Source organism: Mustela nigripes, chromosome 16 (assembly GCF_022355385.1).
Source record: "Mustela nigripes isolate SB6536 chromosome 16, MUSNIG.SB6536, whole genome shotgun sequence".
Taxonomy (NCBI): domain Eukaryota; kingdom Metazoa; phylum Chordata; class Mammalia; order Carnivora; family Mustelidae; genus Mustela; species Mustela nigripes.
The window spans coordinates 14262013-14283032 of NC_081572.1; the positions used below are offsets into that span (position 1 = coordinate 14262013).

At 44.6% G+C, this 21020-nt stretch overlaps 1 protein-coding gene across 3 annotated transcripts in view; it reads left to right on the forward strand.

The window, feature by feature from the left end:
* Window positions 1–21020, forward strand: part of TEX2 (testis expressed 2) — a 105029-nt gene that overhangs the window by 59350 nt on the left and 24659 nt on the right. For all 3 annotated transcript variants that reach the window (XM_059380589.1, XM_059380590.1, XM_059380591.1), the window contains exons 3-6: window positions 5297–5497; window positions 6431–6770; window positions 8254–8501; window positions 19235–19381. In XM_059380589.1, coding sequence (XP_059236572.1) covers window positions 5297–5497; window positions 6431–6770; window positions 8254–8501; window positions 19235–19381 — 936 coding nt within the window. The remainder of the gene's footprint in view (window positions 1–5296; window positions 5498–6430; window positions 6771–8253; window positions 8502–19234; window positions 19382–21020) is intronic.

Sequence of the window (21020 nt, forward strand, 5' to 3'; positions counted from 1 at the left end):
AAAAAAAAAAAAAAAAAAAAAAAGAACTGTAACAGTTTTCAAAAACTTTAGCCTTTTACTTAGATTACTTTTACTCTGATTCCTTAGTTTTTAAGATTGCATGTTGGCTTTTCTTTAAAGTTTGTTTATTTATTTTTTTTTTTTTAGTAATCTCTATACTCAATATGGAGCTCAAAGTCACGACCCCAATCAAGAGTCACATTCTCTTCTGACTGAGCCTGCCAGGTGCCCCACATGTTAGCTTTTTAAAGTGGTTTTGAATTTCTGAGATTGAATGCTGCATCTGGAGATTACTTAGACCATTTTCTCTCATGTGATTCTGTACAGCACCTAGTAAAACACAGCATAAAACTGCTTATGTTGGAAGTGTCAGCAAGAGGAGCACCTGCCTGGCTCAGTCAGCAGAGTGTATGACTCTTGATCTCGGGGTCATGACTTTGAGTCCTATATTGGATGGACATAGCGATGACCTAATGTGAAATAAAATTTAGAATCCTGAAAGTGTCGGCAAGAGAAGAGAGGGGGATTTTGATCATTCTGCTTGAGCCAGGTGTCTAGGTTCGAAAAGGCAGAACCCACGAGTCGGCTGTGTGCTAATATAGTAGCCACTGGCCACATGGGGCCATTGAGTGCTTGAAGTGCCACTAGTTCGAACCAAGCCATGCTCTAAGTGTAAAATATGTGCTGGATTTTGAAGACTTAGTACTAAACAAAGAATGTAAAATATAATCAATAATGTTAATGTGATGTGTTTACATGATAATATTTGGATACACAGTTGACCACTGAACTGTGTGGGAGATAGGGGCACCGACACCCTGTGCAATTGAAAATCCTTGTATAACTTTCCACTCCTCCAAAACTTAACTACTAATAGCCTATGGTTGACCAGGAAGCCTTACCACTAACAGAGGTGATTAACACATATTTTGTGTAGTATATGTATTGTGTACCATATTCTTAAAATAAGCTAAAGAAAATATTAAGAATGTCCTAAGGAAGACAAAATAAATGTACAGTAGTATACTGTATGTACTGAAAAAAATCTGTGCATAAGTGGACCTGCACAGTTCAAACCCATGTTGTTCAAGGGTCGACTATATTGAGTTAAATAACATAGTTAAAATTAATTTCACCTGCTTTTTTGCTTTTTTATTATGTTTACTAGACAATTTAAAATTATGTGTTTTCATGGTACGTATTTATGGTTTGTGTTATATTTCCATTGGACCGTGCTACCCTGCACAGTTCTGCATTTTCTGACTTATTAGGAAAGGCAAAATGAAAGCAATTGGAGAGAAACAGCCTTTTATTCCCAAATGTCTCTTATTCATAGATCAGTTAACCTGTGCAGTCTGAGTTTCAAAAGGGAAGACCCTCTACAGCTCACATTACTTTATTTCTCAGAGACTCTCCTGTTTGAGAATAACTTCATAATATGCCTAACTTTTTTTTCTTCCTGCCTTTCTGGTCTGGTGATGATGACAACTATAATGCTGGGTATTTTGTCCAAAATTCCAGTATCATGTTACTTCTATTGACTTTTTTACATGTCCTGATACTTAGTGAAATAAACCTCCCCGATTTCACATAGCTAGAAACAAATGAAAAATCTTTTATATGGAGATATTATTGTAAAAATGTTCGACGTATATCAAATTATGATCATCATAACTCGAGAATCAGAGAAAAAAAAGGTTTAACATCTTAGGTAAGATGTAATTATGGACCCCAGAGAGGGTATCTCACATGCCGTGTATCCTCAAAAGCCTCTATTCTAGGCAGGAGATGTACACTCAGAGTGAAATAATTCAAGAAGAGCAATCCCTGGTGGGGACTGTATGGCTAAATGGCTCGTAAGTGACACTGATAGAAGTGGCTATTTTTTTTTTTTAAAGATTTTATTTATTTATTTGACAGAGAGAAATCACAAGTAGGTGGAGAGGCAGGCAGAGAGAGAGAGAGAGGAGGAAGCAGACTCCCTGCTGAGCAGAGAGCCCGATGCGGGACTCGATCCCAGGACCCTGAGATCATGACCTGAGCCGAAGGCAGCGGCTTAACCCACTGAGCCACCCAGGCGCCCCTCGAAGTGGCTATTTTAATCTCATTGTCATTCCCTGGCCCTAAGAAATTCTTCAGCACCAGCCCTTTCATCCCTCCCTCCACAGATTCTTCTTGGTTTTAGTAGCTCTGCAAGTAAATACAGTCTGACCTTTGAGCATGGCTCTGAAGCAGGCTAGAAAAATCAGATCTGCTTCAAGTTCTTTATTAATCTAGTTGCCTTTAGAACTTTCGGCCTAGTATAAACCCATTTAGGTAAGAAAGTACTTTCTGCAACAAAAGTGGATAAAAAGAAAACTGGGTTATATGCCAGGAGATCTTTAGCAAAAATGTTGTTTGAAACATTTTAGACAATTTAAAAAGACAAATATATTTACAGAAAATGCATATTTTTTATAGTATACATGGAACATTCACCAGATACACCGTATACTGGGCCATAAAAACTTAATGAATTTAAAAGAACTGAAATTATAAAAAGCATGTTCTCTGACCATCATGAAATGGAACTAAAAATCAGTAACAAAAAGATATCTGGAAAATTCCCACACACTTGGAAATTAAACAGCACACTTCTCCTTAGCCTGTTGGTCTAAAGACAGTGACAGGGGAAAGTAGAAAATATTTTAATCAAATGATATTGAAAATACAACATATGAAAAATTGCAGCTGATGCAGTGCTTAGAGGGAAAGTAATAGCATTAAGTGTTTATTTTAGAAGTACAAATTACCAATATTAGGACTAAAAGAATATTACTAGACTCTACAGATTTAAAAAGCATAATAGGGAAATATTACAAACAACATTATGCCCACAAGTTAGGCAACCTATATGAAATAGACAAATTCTTTATAAGACACAAGCTACCAAAGTTCACTCAAGAAGAAATAGATAGCCTAATTTCCAGTAGAAATTAAATAAATTGAACTCATAGTTTCAAACCTTTCAATAAAGAAAACTCCAGGCCCAGATGGCTTCCTTGGCAAATTTACCCAACCTTTTAGGAAGAAATATTTTATACAAATTCTTCCAGAACATAGGAGAAGGAACACTTCCCAACTCATTTTATGAGGCGAGCTAATATTGAAAGATACTGCAAGAAAACTGTAGACCAATTTCCCTTATGAATTTAGGGGGACAAATGAACAAAGTATTAGCAAGCCAAATTCTGCAATGTAAAAAAGGATATTAGTACTGTGCTGATAAAATGGCTCTCTGGATCAAAGGGAAGCCCTGTTTGTACTTTTCACTGATTTCCATGATATAAAAACTTCCACCAAAAAACAAACAAACAAAACAAACAAACAAAACTCTCCCACCGTGGCCAGCTGTAAGCTACCAGTGTGAGGTCCCTGACAACGGAATCAGGAAGAAGCGTGTAGAATTAGCTCTCATGAGCTGGTGGAACCCAGCTTCGGCACATCATGACCAATACCTAATTTTCCCAAGAATGGAGGACTGGTTCAACATTCAAAAATCAATGAATATACTTTACCATAATAACAGACTAAGGAAAAAGACAAAAAAACTATGAACCAAAGAATGTCCTTAGTTCTATACTTAGCGAAATAAACCTTCCCAAACTGATGCTCTAACTGTACAGTCCACTGCAGGCCCCACTGTCTTGCTTGTCCCTCTTTTCATTTCGTTGCTCTAATCATTGCAACATCTAGATTACACCCTCTCCCTGTCGCCACGTGCTTGGTCATTCAACACTTTAATAGATGCAGCAACGCATTGGGAGGAGGGAGAGCTACTCCTAACTCATGAAAAAAAAAAAAAAAAAGGTACATAAAACTATGTAATTGTGTCATAAATTTCACAGGTCAAAACTTAAGTGTGAGACCCAAGTACTCACTGTGGAAATGGCCGTTATTTGAAAAGAAGGACATTCCCAATTGCATTGTGATTTTTAGTACCTCTCTGCTCGGTTCAAAAACATTTATAAAATAAGAGGAGTAGAGGGGCGTCTGGGTGGCCCCTCAGTTGATTGAGCATCAGACTCTTGATTTCTGCTTAGGCCAGGATCTCAGGGTCATGAGACTGACCTCAGTGAGGAGTCTGCTTGAGAGTCTCTCTCTCTCTCCCTCCCTTTCCTTCTGCCCCCTGCTACCATGTGCACATGCTCTCTCTCAAATAAATAAATCTTTTAAAAAAGAAGAAGAAAATGAAGAGTATGGAAGAGAATCAATTAAAATTCCCTAGAGAGCTTCTTTTAAAAAGATCTGGGCCACTGTATCATCTGAAAAAGGACAGTGGGACAGGTAGAGAATTAAATGATGATTATTGATCATCCCTATGAGAGGAGCTTTACCATAATTTTATGGTGTGTTAGTCCTTACACTTTCATATATGTGCTGTATGTGAAGATCAGTGTTGACTGGTGGGTCGGGGAGGGGAGAGCTGGGGCACAATTTTACTCATTTAAGTTACCATATATCTCTTTGGATTGTGACATACTGTTGATCATCTCTGTAATTTTTTTTAAGACTTTATTTATTTGACAGAGAGAGAGGGAACACAAGCAGGGGGAGTGGGAGAAGGAGAAGCAGGCTTCCCGCCGAGCAGGGAGCCCGATGTGGGGCTTGATCCTAGGACCCTGGGATCCTGACCGGAGTCGAAGGCAGATGCTTAACGACTGAGCCACCCAGGTGCCCCTGATCATATCTGTAGTTCTTAATGCCTAATTTCTGATCATCTGCCTTGCTGTGTGATTTCAGTGAGCTAGAAATAGAGTGGAAGGTCTCAGTTCTGGAATGGGAGCATGAGTTAGTATGCTCTCTGAAATTCCAAAGATGGTTTGCAGGTGAGTGAGAAGAGGATGGGTTTGGCTGATTTAAGAAGACCAGACTGAGTAGTAGTGTTCACCTTGAGAGGAGGTTAGGCTGAAAGACTTGCTCTATTTACATGAATAAAACTTTTGAGTTTCCTGATTCGCTTGTTACCTTTTAAAAAAAGAAAGAAAAGAACCGTTTATTTAGAGAAATGGACATTATCATTAGTCCCCCCATATCCACATTTTTAGTTATCAGAAACCTAGCAGTTTACAGCTCTACACTGATTATCCTTCAAGCTTTGCACCTGTCTGAGCAACTCCCAGTCACCAATGAATCGATGTTTGCGTCACAGTCAGGTTTGGTTTCAGTGTCCCATCGACCTCAGTGATCTTCATTTTTGTATCAAATAGGATTTCTGTTTACTCTAATTTTACTAATGCAAATTTTTCTCCATCAGGGATGGATGAATGAGATTTACAACTATGATCCAGAAACTTACCATGCAACTTTGACACATTCAGTCTTTGTTCGACTTGAGGGTGGGACCTTAAGACTTTCAAAGCCCAATAAAAATATATCCAGGAGGGCAAGCTACAATGAAACAAAGCCAGAGGTTACCTACATCAGCCAGAAAATCTACGACCTTTCAGACAGCAAGGTGAGCCTGGCCAATTTGAGAGACCGAAATGAAAAAAGCATTTGGAATCTTGATTGTTTTACTGCATTTTTCCTCCTCAAAAGGGCATGTGTGTGTTGTATGTGTGTGTGTAATTTCATGCAAATCACCCAAGCATCTTTTTCAATGTAGATTCTATTTCAGTAACTGGGTGGGGCCTGAGAGTGCATTTTTATGAGCTCCCAAGTGATACCTTGCTGCTGGTGGTCCATGGACCACACTTTGAGGAGCAAAGGCATAACACAGTCATCTGACTTTGAGAGTTAACTTTTAACTTTTTCAGTCCAACAAAAAGCCAAGTGTGGTGGTGCTAGGGTAATAATGAGTGAGGACTCTGTATATGTGAAAATTATGGAAATGCAAAATAACTACATTTGGTAAGTGTTATATACTACTGTTGTTGAGAAATGTAAATTGTCTGTTATTCCAAAAAGCTGTAGGTTTTCTCTTGTTATAACTCATGTGAAATGATCTTTAAATTTACCTCAAATGACAGAAGTATTTAAAATAGTTTTTGTATAAGTTCACTCTTAAGAAAGATAAACTTGAGCTTCATCTAGATCTAGTTTGATAAACTTTTTTTTTTTTTCAAATGTATGGTTGGTCCGGTCATGAAACTTAGTTGATGATAACCTCCTAAATAATTTTTGTGCCACTGTTACCTAAAAATTATAGATGCTTGTAACTCTTGCAGAATTGTTAAACATCTACTTCTGGAATGAGTTCGAAGAATAACAAGTCACTTCTAAAACTCTCTCCCAGTTTCTATACTCACATTGTAGACAGGTGGTAGTTTACACTCATTATCTTAGTCAAAAAGCCTATAAAGTTTGCATTTGTGTTCTGCATAGTATTACTGCACAGTGTGGCCAGTTCTTAATTTTGTATGTCAACCATCATTTCCCTTTCCCATAGATTTATCTTGTACCCAAAAGTTTGGCTCGAAAACGAATCTGGAATAAAAAGTACCCCATTTGTATTGAGCTTGGTCGACAAGATGACTTTATGTCTAAGGCCCAGACTGATAAAGAGACTTCTGAAGAAAAGCCTCCAGCTGAGCGAGAGCTGGGAAGCGAGGACCCCAAGAAGCCACCCCATCCTCAGGAGGGAACCCGATCTGGCCAGCGAGACCAGATACTCTATCTCTTTGGGAGAACTGGCCGAGAGAAAGAGGAGTGGTTCAGGCGGTTTGTTCTGGCGTCTAAACTGAAGTCGGAAATCAAGAAGGCCCCTGGTGTCTCTGCAAATAAACCAGGTAATGACATGTGTGCTAGATGCTCAGGTGTTTTTAAAGGGTCCATAGGAGAACGGACAGAGATTTCCAGGTAGGAAGGAAGGAAGCCCATCCCAAACCGATGATCCTGTGCCACCTGAGGAGTGTCCTCAGGACCCATTCACCTTTTAGGCCAATCGCTGTAACTCTTTGTACTGGATCATTTAACCTGTGAGGGAACAGCTTGAAGATGTGTGGGGTTTTTTTTTTTGCCATCATTGGTTCCTTATTGTTATATTTATTTGTACATACTGTGACTCCTCTGAGAGAAACATCAGGAGAACCCTGGTGAGGATAAGCAGGCGGGTGAGTCAGAACAGCATATCAGGCTAGTGTTCTCAAGCTCCTGGCCCCGAACAAGGTTCTCCAAGCCCCAGATCACCACAGAAATGCAGAGTCCTCTGGTCTCCTGACTCCCCAAATTTGTACTGATGAATGAGCCTCTGCTCATTTCCTGTCCCTTCTGCCCCATGTAGCCCACTTGGGCCTTCACTGAACCAGACATCCAGCGTTCCCCTTTCATCGCTTTTTGCATATGTTCCTCCCTCTACCTAGAATGCCCCCCCCCCACCAGTACCAGGAAAATGCCAGCTGTTTCTCTGAGAGGCAGCCTGGAGGACACGACCTGTGGAAGTCAGTCCTGAGGCTCTCTTGGGCAGAGAGAGCACCTCCTCCTTTCGGCCCTGAAAACCCTTCAGTCACGCTTCAGTTACAATGGTTATTTTACAGGGCTGGGATTTATTTGCGTAGGTGCCCAAATTCAAGGGCAGGGATTATGTCTCATTCTTCTTTTCATGTGGAATTGGTCCAGAGAAAGTGCTTGATAAAAACCTTTTTTGAATGAAAGATGACAGGTCTGGAATTGCTGTGAGCTGTGGGTGAACAGTTAGCTTTCTGCCCGTTTTCCATTTGTCTGGGGGTGTGGCAGCTCCGTATTTGACCCTAAGTGATCACCAGGGAAAAAAAAAAGGTACTTACTTACCACATGGACTTCATGGCTTTCAGTTCCTCCGAATTATCTTAGAGAAGACTAAAAACTGTTCTAAAAAATGAGCTATTATTAGAAGGGAGGGTATTTTTCCCTTCTAGGGAAAAGATAGGAAGTACCTTTATAATATAACCTTATTTTCTTTTTCTTTTTTTTTATTTTTTTAAAAAGATTTTTATTTATTTATTTGACAGACTTAGATCACAAGTAGGCAGAGAGGCAGGCAGAGAGAGAGGAGGAATCAGGTCCCCCATCGAGCAGAGAGCCCAATGCGGGGCTCGATTCCAGGACCCTGGGACCATGACCCGAGCCAAAGGCAGAGGCTTTAACCCACTGAGCCACCCAGGCGCCCCTATAACCTTATTTTCTTAAACAATCGTTTGTAAGCATTTTCATTGGGTGTCGACTTAGCCCAGTGAAGTTTGTTTGATGTTCCATTGACTTTGTGTCCTAACAGTCGGCCCCTCTCTGCTGCAGGGGTCCTGCCCTCGCACAGCAGGCACAGCAGCCCCTCGGGGCACCTGACCCACAGCCGCAGCAGCAGCAAAGGCAGCGTGGAGGAGATCATGTCCCAGCCGAAGCAGAAGGAGCTGGTGGGCGGCGTGCGGCAGAAGATGCTTCTGGACTACAGCGTGTACATGGCCAGGTGTGTCCCCCAAGAAAACCGAAGCCCCCAAAGGAGCCCAGTGCAGAGTGCGGAGAGCAGCCCCACGACTGGGAAGAAGGTAAAGCTGGCTGCCTGGGCTGCGGCTTTTCTGCTTTTCTACTCAAACTCCTTTCTGCCTACAGAAGCATTTCGAGGGCTTCCTGTGTACCAGGCCCTGCCCTAGGCACTGGGGACACAGTAATGAATAAGACAGACAAGGGGCCTTGCCCTCAGGGAGCTTGTGCTCTCAACAGGGAGACAGAAAGAAATAAAAGAGCTGGTAGTGGCAAGGATTAAAGCCAAGTAAGAGAGGGTGAAAGGTGGCCAGACTGCTGTTTTAGAATGGTGGTCAAGGAGGGCCTCCTTGAAGAGGTGACGTTTGCACAGAGATCTGACCAAAGTGAGGAAGTGAGCCGTGGAGGGTGTGGGGGTGTGAGAGGAGCCTTCCAGGTGAGGGGACCAGCAAGTGCCAAGACCCCAAGGCAAGGATGTAGTTGGAATATTCAAGGAACCACGATGAAGCTGGTATGGTGACGGTGAGCAGGGGACAGAGAGCGGGGCCTCCTGGGTCAGTTCTGAGGAAGAGGGGAAGCACTGGGAGGGTTTTGAGCAGGGAGTCATGTTGATCTATTTAAGTCTAAGAGTGACTGTCTGTGGAGAGTGGGCAGGAGGAAGAGAGGGGGTGGGGGGCGCTTCCGGCCGTGGGCGATGGGGCTGTGATGAGGGTCAGCAGCAGGTGGTGAGAACGGCTCGGGATCTGTGTCGGAGGGGAGTGGCTGGATCTGCTGGTGAATTATGTGTAGGGCGTGAGTGAGCCAGAGGGGCCAAAGATCACTCCTAACCTTTGACCCGAGCAAGTGGGCAGTCAGTGGGAAAGTTCTCAGAATCGTTCGTAATAGAGGCCTGATTCCCGAGTTACCTTTGTATTCTCAAATTCGCAGACTCATTAGTAATGTCCAGGGCTTTTGAAGATTTGCCACGAGCATTCTTCCCACAGCGTAACCAGCTGGCCGCGCACTCAGCATCATCTGCAGTGAGATAACTAAGCTGCCTTGTGCCGGCCTCCGTGAGGCCCTGTCGCAGAATGCCTCTGCCCCCTTCGGCAGCCTTGCAGACGAGATGCTCTTCTCTCCACTCTGTCGGTGGAGAAGCAGGTTCACACGGGTTAAGTAGCTTAATTTCACAGTTGCCAAGTGGTGGCATGTGTAAAACCAGAGGACACTCGCAGGCCCCCAGCTGCCGCCGCTGACATTTTGGTGGGCATTCGGAAGCTGTGCGGCCTGTCAGGCCACCTGCCGCTACCACACTCGTCCTCTTAGCATGGGGCCAGCCCATGCATACAAAGCCAGTTCCCTACTGGAGTGTCTGGCCTCTTCCAGTGGCTGTACCTCTGCTCTTAATGGGAAGCACTGGGTGCCTTCCTTGTGCTGTTAACCCGTTGCGGGCTTTGATTCATTCCGTTGATCCTCTCCAGTGGGGAGAAGGTCCCGAACCCTCATCCAGCAGACTTGGTCAGGCCCAAAGAGACCCTCTGCCTCTGCTGGCCCCTCCCCCGCTGCCTCCACCCTCTGACCTAAGTTACCAACTAGGGTGGGAAGTAGGCCTTTCTCTAGGCTGGAGTCGGGTAGTACCAAACTATTCTGGGAATGTCCTGTTTACCACCCGTGAATCCCCCTACCCCAAACCCCTTTTCTCCCTGGGTTGTCAGCTGTCTGGACTCTCATCACATTGAGAGAAATCAGGAGGAGCCGAGTAGACTAGTGTATTTCATGAAATGCTTGCTCTTTAAAAGAGTTCCTTAAGTTAAAAATATGAAAAAAAAAAACCCATGTTTTAGAATAGCATGTCCTCGTATGTGTGGCATGTGCTTGTCGTGGCAACGCTGGAATTTCTGGAAGCCCCAGGGGGGGCTGGGAGGCCCCAGTGGCCCATAACCCAGCCCCTCAAGCCAGCATCCCTGTCACCCAGGGGCTTCTCTAGTGCAAACGTCCTTTCTGAGTCCTTGGCATTTACCTCTTTAAGCACCAAAACATGTTTTTCCTTTTCTAAGTCTGACGAAAATCTTTAAAAACCACATTGCATTTCCTGACCCCCTTAGGCAGAGTAGACAGAGAGGATTTAATCTTGATAATTTAAGGACTTAACAAAACAAACAGAAATTCAGGCTTGTCTGTCGGTCATGCAGGCCTGCTTGAGGTCAGAGGCCATCTGAGCCGCCCCAGGCTGCAGATTCTGCATAGTTTCTCTCGATGGTCAGCTGGCAGCTGTTGGCATATGTCCTTCTAGTTGCTTCTCCTTGAGTGCTTATCCCCCTCCCCCATATGTAACCACTCTAGTCTGTGTGGGCTAGGAAACCGGAAAGCCAGAACCGTGTGCTTCGAAAGGGGGCTTCGGAAGAAGGTGCCTGAGGTCTGGTGCTGGGCTCCTGCATCTACTTGGCGTGAAGCATGTGTGGGCCATGTCCTGGCTCTCAGGGGTGGTCTGCTACTTGAGATGGTCTTGACTAAGGTACGGGCGTGTGTTACAGTTAACTATTACTGCGTAACAGCCCCAGAAGTGGTGGCCTAAAAGCCTACCAGCTACTCATTTTGCTTACCCGTTTGTAACTTGACCAGGCTTGCCAGTAAAGGCTTCTGTCTGCTCCATACGGTGTTAGCCGAGGAGGCTCCACGGGGTGGGGCTGGGGGGCTGGAGGAGCTGCTCCCAGGATGCCTCACTCCTGGGGCCGGCACACAGATAGATGCTGGTTGCTGGCTGGGAGCTCACTTCTCCACGTGGCCTGGGCTTCCTTCAGCTAAGTCTCCCTCGAGAAAGAGCCAGGCGGACACCGTAGCACCTTTTATGACCTAGTCTCGGAAGTAAAGTGACGTCACTTCCGTCAGGCTCTATTAGAGCAGTCAGCACACCTTCCCAGGTTCGGGGAGGGGCAGAGGTTCTCCTTGCTGAGAAAGTAGCAAATTCTTGGAAGAGCATTTAGGGTGGGAAATATCGTGTCACTGTTTTTGGAATGGAATATCTGCTACAGTTTCCTCTGCTATTTTGATTACTTTTCACACTTTAAGGCAGTTCTTAACTAATTTTATTTCTTATTAACTTTGCTGTTTGAGCACACGAGGACCTTCTCCCTCCATTTTTAACTGGTTATGTTTTGTGCATGTGAAACATTAATGTGGTTGCAGAGATCAAAGCTGGACAAAGACGTTCTCAGAAAAGGGCTGTCTCTCCTACCCTATTTCTTCTATTCTTCCATTCCATTCCCACTCACACCCCTGAAGTAAGCCAGTCTCCTTAGTCTTGGGTTTATAATTTCTGCCTTTATTTTCCCTTCTGTCTTAGTCAAATGATAGCATATTATGGATCCTCTTTTGAACATTACTTTTTAAGCTTCCTAGTACATTCTGGAAATCACTCCACATCAGTTCATAGAGGCCTCTCCCTCCTCTTGTTTTTAAACAGCTGCCAAACTTGCTCCATTGTACAAATGTTTCATAGTATATTCATTCTCTCTTTCATATGAACATCTAGGTTTCTAGTATTTTCCAATAACAAATAATGGTGCAGTGAATAATTTGTGAACTTGTATTTTTGTGCCATTGGCAGTATATTTTCAAGGTTAGGTATTTGTTAGGTATTATCACATTCCCTTCTGTAAGGGTTGCACCAGTGTTCATTCCCACCAGTAGTAAGAGTGCCTGTTTCTCCATGGGGTCACCAAATGTGGACCCTTTGGATGCGGTCAGTAGTATTGATCCTTCCTGCCAAAGACTGGGCCAGGTTATTTCTTAGAGTCCATAGCACCTCTGATATCATAAGTCCAAGAGAAACTCAAAGGGCTCAGAGACACAAATGAACCTCTGACATCTCTTCAAGTGACACTGTCCCACCGTCAGTGTTGGCCACCAGCCAGAGCTCACCCAGAGGGAGCTTGGGACACAGCTCTAGCCCTTGTCTCAGCTTCTCCTCTCCCCTCTCTCCCCCTGCTGCTGCCTCTTGTAGGCCATGGTCAAAGCATCGCTTACCCCGAGGGCTCCCAAGACTCATGGCAGCTTCTGCCCACTGGGCCTCCTTTCTCGCATGTCACCCAGTGCTAAACTAGGTTTGGAAGAGAATGGGGCCACTGGTGCACAGGAGCCAAACTAATGTTAAAAACATCCAGGATACAATTAGTAAATGCAGACAAGGTTTGTGTTAAACAATGCTGAAATAATTTTGGTGATTATTATTATAATCGTTAAAAACATATTCAGGGGATTCTGCATATGGAAACCACTTTTGGAGCTCAAAATTGGAATTATAAAATCACTATTTTGGAGGAAGGGCCTTATTCTCCAGATATTTAGTGCTCAGTGACCGGTCACTGAGCCCTGACTTGCCCTTGTGACTGCTTTGTCCCACCGCCACAGGCTGTGCAAGCCTCCGAATCCCCAAACCCCTATGGTATTGGCACCATTTTCTCACCCTTCAGAATAGTTGAGAGACCGTGAGGCTGGCGGAAGAGACCAGAGCTTTATTGTCTTGTCAAGGTAGTCTTCTTGGTTAGAGGAGGAGATTTTAATAGTAATTTAGAAAATAAGAAAATAAGGAGACTGTCTTTTGAAACTATAAGTTTCAAACATATACATTCAAAAGTTTAAAACACTATAAGTATAAGTTTCAAACACTATATGTTAACTAATTGAATTTAAATAATATATATATATATATATTTTTAAAGGAAACTCTCTTTTTAAAAATGTCTAAAGGTTGCATAGTATTATCCCTAGTGTGGTCACCTTAGGAAGGGACACCGCACAGGCTGCCTGAAGATTTGCTTAGGGGTGTGAGGCCAGGGAGGCTGCTAGTTCCTTATGCCCTGAAGTGGCCTGGCTAGGAGAGAGGACCATCGGTGGGGCTGGGCTATGTCTGTGCCCCAGGCAGGTGCAAGACCCTGATACTCTGATTGTGCCACACACTTCCCACGCTCTTTATCCAGGGAAGACCCTAAACGTTTAGAGATAATGTAGGCTTCCCAGGTTTGGAGAGTTCTGACTTCATTATTTCTAGTTAATTATCTTGTTACCCATAAACTGGATCACGAGATATTACTCCCTGTTTGCTGTTATCAGGACATGAGAACCCTAAGAAAGCAAATAGGCATCAAATAGAAACCAGGAAATCTTAATTGGCAGAGTGGTTTTCCAAGGCTTTCCCTTTCCTGAGCAAAGTCACCTTTTCAAACATTTAAAAGTAGACTTGGAAAGTGCTCCTCGTACAGTGAGTAAAAAATATGAAGCCATAGAGCCAATTTAAGCTAACATTTTAGAAAGGATCCAGAATAGAGTGCCAAGGCAATTCAAGGAGCAGGGAGGGGGAGGGAGAGAATAGTCTTCAACAAGTGGTGCTGGAACGACTGGTATCCACATGGCAAAAGAATGAAGTTGGACCCCTACCTCACACCGTACACAAAAATTAACTCAAAAGGATCATAGACCTCAGTGTAGGAGCTAAAACTATAAAACGAAGAAAACTTGGGTGTCAATCTCTGTGGTTTGAGCTTAGGTAAAGCTTTCTTAGTTAAGACACCCAAAAGTACATGCAACCAAAAGAATTTAAAAAAGATAAAATAGATTTCATCCAAATGAAAAACTTTTATACTACAAACAATACCATTAAGATAGTGAAAAGACAACCCGCAAAATGGGAGAAAATTTCTGCAAATCATTTATCTTGTATACTAGTACTTAGAATAAACAAAGGATTCTTAAAACTGAGTAATAAAAAGGTAAATGACCCTATTGAGAAATGGGCAAAGGGGAGCACCTGTGTGGCTCAGTCCGTTAAGTGTCTGCCTTCAGCTCTAGTCATGATCCCAGGGCCCTAGGATCAAGCCCTTCATTGGGCTCCCTGCTTAGTGGGGAGCCTGCTTCTCCTCCTCCCTCTGAGCGCCACTCCCCCTTCTTATGCACTCTCTCTCTCTCCCTCAGTGTCAAATAAATAAATAAAATCTTAAAAAAAAAAAAAAAAAAAAAAGAAATGGACAAAGGATTTGAACAGACATTTCTCCAAAGAAGACCTACAGATGGTCGGTCCATAAGCCTAGAAAAGATACTCAGTCGTTACTCATCCAGGAAATGCAATCAAAACTGTAATGAGATACCACTTCACAACCACTACGATGGCTAGAATAAAAGAGGTAATAGCAAGTATTAGGATGTGGAGAAAGCTTTGTGTGTTGGCAGTGGGAATGCAGAATGATGCCGCTGCCATGGAATACACTTTGGTGGTTCCTCAAAGTAAACACAGCTATTCAATCTAGCAGCTCCCCCTGTAGGTGTCTGGCCAAGAGAAGTGGAAACCTACTTCTGCCCAAAAATTTGTACACAAATGTTCATGGTGGCATTATTCACAGTAGTCAAAAGTGGAAGCTACTGAAACGTCCGTTATGAGTGGATAAAGTGTGGTATATCCACAGGATAGAATGTTATTCTGCGATGAAAAGGAATAGTGTACCAACTCCTGCTACAGCATGGCTAAATCTTGAGAACGTTATGCTTATGAGAGAAGTCAGTCCCAAAAGAATACATCTTGTATGATTCCATTTTTTTAAAAAGATTTTATTTATTTATTTGACAGAGAGAGAGATCACAAGTAGGCAGAGAGGCAGGCAGAGAGAGGGAGAAGCAGGCTCCCTGCTGAGCAGAAAGCCTGATTCGGGGCTCGATCCCAGGACCCTGAGATCATGACCTGAGCTGAAGGCAGAGGCTTAACCCACTGAGCCACACAGGCACCCTGTATGATTCCATTTATATGAAATGTCTAGAATAGGTGCATTTTCAGGGATAAATTAGTTTGCCTGGGGCTGGTAGGCACCTGGTGGTGGGGGTGGGGACGGTTGTGGCAGGGATGGAGTTGGGGAAGAGTGGCAGGTAACTGCTAAGGGATACAAGGTTTCTTTGGGGGGTAATTCAAATGTTCTAAAGTTGATGGTGATGGCTTCACAACTCTGTGAATATGATAAAAACCATAGATTGTACTCTTTAAATGGGTGAATTGTGTGTTATGTGAACTATATTTTCATAAAGCTATTAAAAAAGATACAAAACTATGTTAATGTGATCCAATTTTATTTTTTTTTTTCAAGTTCTGTATGTATACATTGAAAAAAGACTGAGTAAATAGAGGAAAATGTTTTATACATTATATTTGGATAGTGGGATTATGGGTATTTCTTGCAATAAATACATACTGTTTTTATAATTGGGGAAACAGGGAACAGACCTGGGGGACGGGGCTTCCGTTGTGCCTTCTCCTGGACCCAGCAGTCCTTTGTGGAACCCTGGTACCACATTTGTTGCAGGAAAGATTACACCAAAAAATTAAGTAAATTTGTACTTTCCTCTGGAGGTTAGCTTTTCCTAAACTTATCCCAAGGTCTACTCAGACAGTCATAATAGCCTCCTTCAGCTTCAGGCTGTCGGACTCTGTACACCTTTTTTTGGAAGTCATTTTGAGAAAGGTACCCTATCTAAATGGATCTGTATAGTTGAAATGGTGAAATGAATATTCTTCTCACATTCCTTCCTGCAGGCAAATGGCAGTGGTAGGAAACGTAGGCATATTTATTCTTCAAGCTCTCAAATTTTTATGACACTCATTGGAAGTGAGTTCTTTCTAGTAGCCCAGTGAATCCAGATTTTGTTCATAAAGCTGCTTTGATGCATTGTCAGTGTTCTGCTGCTCTTGGGTTTTTTCTTTGTTCCCAACAAGTCTGTGGAGAGAAGCCTGTAGAAGGAACTGTTGAAAAGAAAAAACAACCTGCTTGTCAGTTATTTCAGAAATGTGTTTCCACATCATGTGTCTTTGGCTTGGACATAAATTGTGAAATAGCCTTTGTTTCTTGCTATTTTGTGCTCAACCTGCCTGCTGTGAATATCCGGGTTTGTAAAGAAAGGTTAATAGAGGGTAGACTCTTGAGAGGGGAAAGTGACCGATTTTCTTGGGTCACCTCCAGATCAAAGCAAGACACGCGCTGTTTTGTGTGGCCACAGCTTGGCACTACCGAACTACCTGGGGGAGGAGAGCATTGCCCTTGGATGGGTGTTTGTTTACTCAGAAGACTGTGTAGACCATCAGATGTGATGTGATAGACTCAAAGACTATAACCTCAGAAACTAGACCACATCCCCTCGGAGGGTGGGGCGCAGATGTTCAGACAGAGAGAAAAGTGAGTCTGAGAAACACGTACCGCCTGTGGCATGACCAAGTGCCCAATGATCCCAGACATCTGCTCTTGTATCCGGGACCTGGTGGTAGAAGCGTTTGGGTGGGGGACACCTGGCGGGCTGCATCAGGGGGAGGCATGCGACTCTTGATCTCAGAGTTGTGACTTTGAGCTGCACGTTGGGTGTAGAGATTGCTTAAAAATAAAATCTTAAAAGTCTTGGTTAATATTGAAAGATAGTACAGCACTAGGGAGCACAGAGGTGCCGTAGAGCCATTGAAATGAGTGAGGGAGAGTCGTGTCTTTTGAAATGGAATGACCAACATGTATTGTTTTTTAAACCGGAGTTTAATTTTTTTTTAAAGAGACTCCCCAGGGGCGCCTGGGTGGCTCAGTGGTTAAAGCCTCTGCCTTCAGCTCGGGTCATGATCCTGGGTCCTGGAATCGAGCCCTGCATCAGGCTCTCTGCTCAGCGGAGAGTCTGCTCCCTCCTCCTTCTCTGCCTGCCTCTCTGCCTACTTGTGATCTCTGTCTGTCAAATAAATAAAATCTTAAAAAAAAAAAAAAAAAGAAAAGAAAAGAAATAAAGAGACTCCCCAACACTCATAAGGGAGACCTGTGAAAATACCTGAATTTGAAGGGCTCCTAGAACATAAAATATCTCCCCTTACACGGGATAACGTTAGATTAAAAACCACAGGCAAGGGCGCCTGGGTGGCTCAGTGGGTTAAGCCGCTGCCTTCGGCTCAGGTCATGATCTCAGGGTCCTGGGATCGAGTCCCGCATCGGGCTCTCTGCTCGGCAGGGAGCCTGCTTCCCTCCCTCTCTCTCTCTGCCTGCCTCTCCATCTACTTGTGATTTCTCTCTGTCAAATAAATAAATAAAATCTTTAAAAAAAAAAAAAAAAAAAAAACCACAGGCAAATTCCCAGACCCCCAAAGGGAGAGACAGCGCATGCTCTGACAAGACTAGTGGACAGGTGGGTGCTGGGCAGTCCAGGAGCCCTGGCGCAAGCTCAGCGACCGCTTCAGACCTTCAAACTCCAGGCTTCAGAAAAATCACACACGGGAATGTGCCATAGACCTTTGGGGTACTCGGAAGTCATCAAATCTCCGAGGGTCAAGTCCATGAGTACCAGGCCACCTGGGTACAGTCCCCCTGGCCTGGGCACACGGCTGCCCACCAGAGATTGTGTAGGCACGAGCACACTCTTACAAAGTGTGGAGATGACAAGGGTGTCTGATGTGTGTTACAGCTCCAGGCAGCCCATGAGGGCAGGGTAGTTGCATTTGTACAAACCACCAGAAGGAAGAGAAAGGGTAAACAATTCGTTGATTTCTGCTTTTCTAGGTTTGTTTGTTTGTTTGGTCCTTGCTTTCCAAGGCTAATTGTTTCTGTGAGGACTAAGTCTAATTAGAGACCTCAGCATAAGGAAAGGTCTGTCACACCAGGTGCTTATCCCACTGCCACCTCGTTCCTCCCTCAGGACAGAGCAGGTGGAGATCAGGGAGAAGGAGGCTTTGAGTCAGGCTGTGCTGATGAACCAGGGGCCTCAGGCAGGACACTGCATGGTTCCAAGTCCATTTCCTCATCCCTAAAATAGAAGTCACGGTTCCGTCTTTCTGGGGTATCGTAAGATGGAAACCAGCAGCCTGGGAAGCGGTCTTCTTGCAAGGCCTGGCACGGGGCCAGCGGCAGCAGCGGTGACCCACGGTGGCGGTCAGCAGGCATTCCCCGCACTGCCAGCTGGCTTGCCCTCCCCTCAGCGGCCGTCAGTGCCCACTTCTGTCTCCTGCTTCACCCCGCAGGGCCCTCTGCAGGCAAGAATCCCTCATCTGATGAGTAACCTGGGAAATCAGAGACTAACGTAGTTTGCTCACACTGGCCATGCTAGATGTTTAAGACAGATTGTCCCCGGTGGAGGGGAGGCCCCGGGGGATGTCACTGGGCTGGGACTGGGGAGAACAGCTACAGGAATTTTCAGAATTCCTGGGAACAGGTTCTCTCTAATCTGAGGCTGCAGTTCGCAATCTCACCTGTTCATGACATCTGTGAGAGCGCTTCTGGGAATTTTGATACCCACTTAAATTAGTGTCTCTGGCTGTAGGGCCCAGGCACCTGTATTTTTAAGTAGCCCCTGCCCCTCGCCCCGGAGGGCTGTGAGTTCACAGCTGACCATAAGAGTCCTGGCCATGGGAGGCTTTGGGGCCGCCCCGGGAGGACCAGCCTGACCCTTGCATGTCCAGGGACTTGGAAGAAAGAGAGGCAGACATTTGATCAGAGGTGCCATGAATCAGAAGTGCCATGAATCCCAAGCTCATTTGGGAGGCAGGGCAATCTGGTTGAGCTAATTGTGTGAAATACTAGCTCCATCACAGGACGACTAGCAAGAAAAGAAAACAAAGAGGAGTTTTTATCTGGGGTGATGGCTTTTGTTTCTCCCTTTTTCTATTCACTGACATAACATGAGACTGGTAATTTGTAGGGAAGGAATACATCTGCCGTGGGCGCCCCTCTCTGTGGGGAGGGACCTTCAGCGACTTTGTAAAAATAAGCACCTGTCTTGTTCTCCAGTTGCTTTCCAGCTAATTTTGGTTCCTTTCTCCTGCCAGTTGCCAGAGGCCCCGCCCTCTGAGGAGGAAGAACAGGAAGCCTGGGTGAACGCCTTGCTCGGAAGAATGTTTTGGGACTTCTTAGGAGAGAAATATTGGTCTGATCTGGTGTCTAAGAAAATCCAAATGAAACTCAGCAAAATAAAGGTATCGTTTTCCACATAAGAGATTTCCGGTTCCTCACATGTCTTGATTTAGAAGTTTTGTATCATTATATCCTAAGTGAAAAGCATATAACATGAGAACAATAACATACCTGAGCTGTGACCTTGGCCGTATGACTCACCGTACCTGGGGACTCATGAGTGTTCCTGTTTACTTTTTCCTTGGTGTTGCCCTCGTCGTTAGCCATTCTCGGTGATAATCCAGAATCTGGTTTGGGACAGTGGGAGCTCTTGTAGCTGGTTTGTCACATAGACCTCTATTATCTTGAAATGAGTAAGGAACTTAAAGTGTACTTTAGGAGCCCACCCAGCCTCACAGTCTGGGGGCCGCAACATCTCTGCTGAGGAAAGTGCCAGACTCCAGACCTCTTTCTCAAGTTGTGCTCGCTCTCAAAGCGGGAAAGTTAGCACGGCACTCTAAATGTGTCTGGGCCCGACCTTTACTTCTGGCCAGATGGTATTTTATTTTGGGCTCTGTCTTTGCTGAAAAACAACAGTCCTGGTGCTGATCAAGCCCACTTGGAAGTAAGTTTAAACTGCATAAATATTCCTCACGATTGCCACTAAATGACACATTTAGTATCACCTCTGCCAACCCAGAGACCTCAGTAGGTTACGTAGAAGTAAGTTTTTGACCCAGGAAAGACCCGGCCAAGGAAGAGTTCCTTTGATCCCCAGATGTAGTTGCACAGTCAGCAGCTTAAATCCATGGATCTTTCTGGGTCATAGATACCTTTGAGACACAGAAACAAATGGATCCTTTCCCTAGAAAAATGCACAGTGATGCAGAATTTTGCCCATGACTTCAGAGGGTTCAAGGTCTCCAGGTTAGGAAACTGTGAGCTAAGGGAAAACTACATTAGAAGGAAAATAAGGGCATGAAGGAGCTTCGATGTGGCTTTGTCATTCCTTTGGGTGACAAACCCAACCCCTTAGGGCTCAGTCAAGCTCTGGCAAGCTCTATCTGCCAGCTGCAGACCGGTGTCATCTTTTTCCTAACCCCTGATGAAGAGGAGAGTCTGTGCTCTGAGCTGGTAGAGCAGATTTTGAGGCAGAATTTGGGGCAAAGATTTGGGAGGGTTCTATTGACACGAGTCAGCCTGTTGTTTTCAGGTAGATTGAGGGTAGAATGCACTCTACTAGCCAGGCCCGGCGGGGGCGGGGGGTCAGGAAGCAGCAGTGACCCTCCCCTGTTCACAGACAAGTAGCCGAGCTGGGGCGCACTTCACCGCCTCCCCCTTTCTGGAAAAAGATGGAGAGCTTGATGAATTCCTGGGTCAAAACACACAAGCAGGGTTGGCACTCCTCTCTTCCCAAAGACTGCTGCAGGCCCTTCCCTGAGCATGAGGGCTGGGGGTCCCGGCAGGGGGAGGCAGAAAGCAGGGTGCACCTCAACTCCAGATGGGATACTCCTGTTCGTGTTACACACATTTCAAAACCGACAGGGGTAGGGCAGCATGTCGTGCTTCCCTCGGGTGTTGGAAGCCCATGGAACCTCTGCCGTCTTGGAGAACGGTGGCTTCTTTCATCCCAGAGGAAGCTTTTCTTCTTCTCCCCCTTTGCTGGCATGTGAGCTTTTCAGTTTGCAGACTTAGAACAGAGGTCAGAAGTGCTAGAAGGTG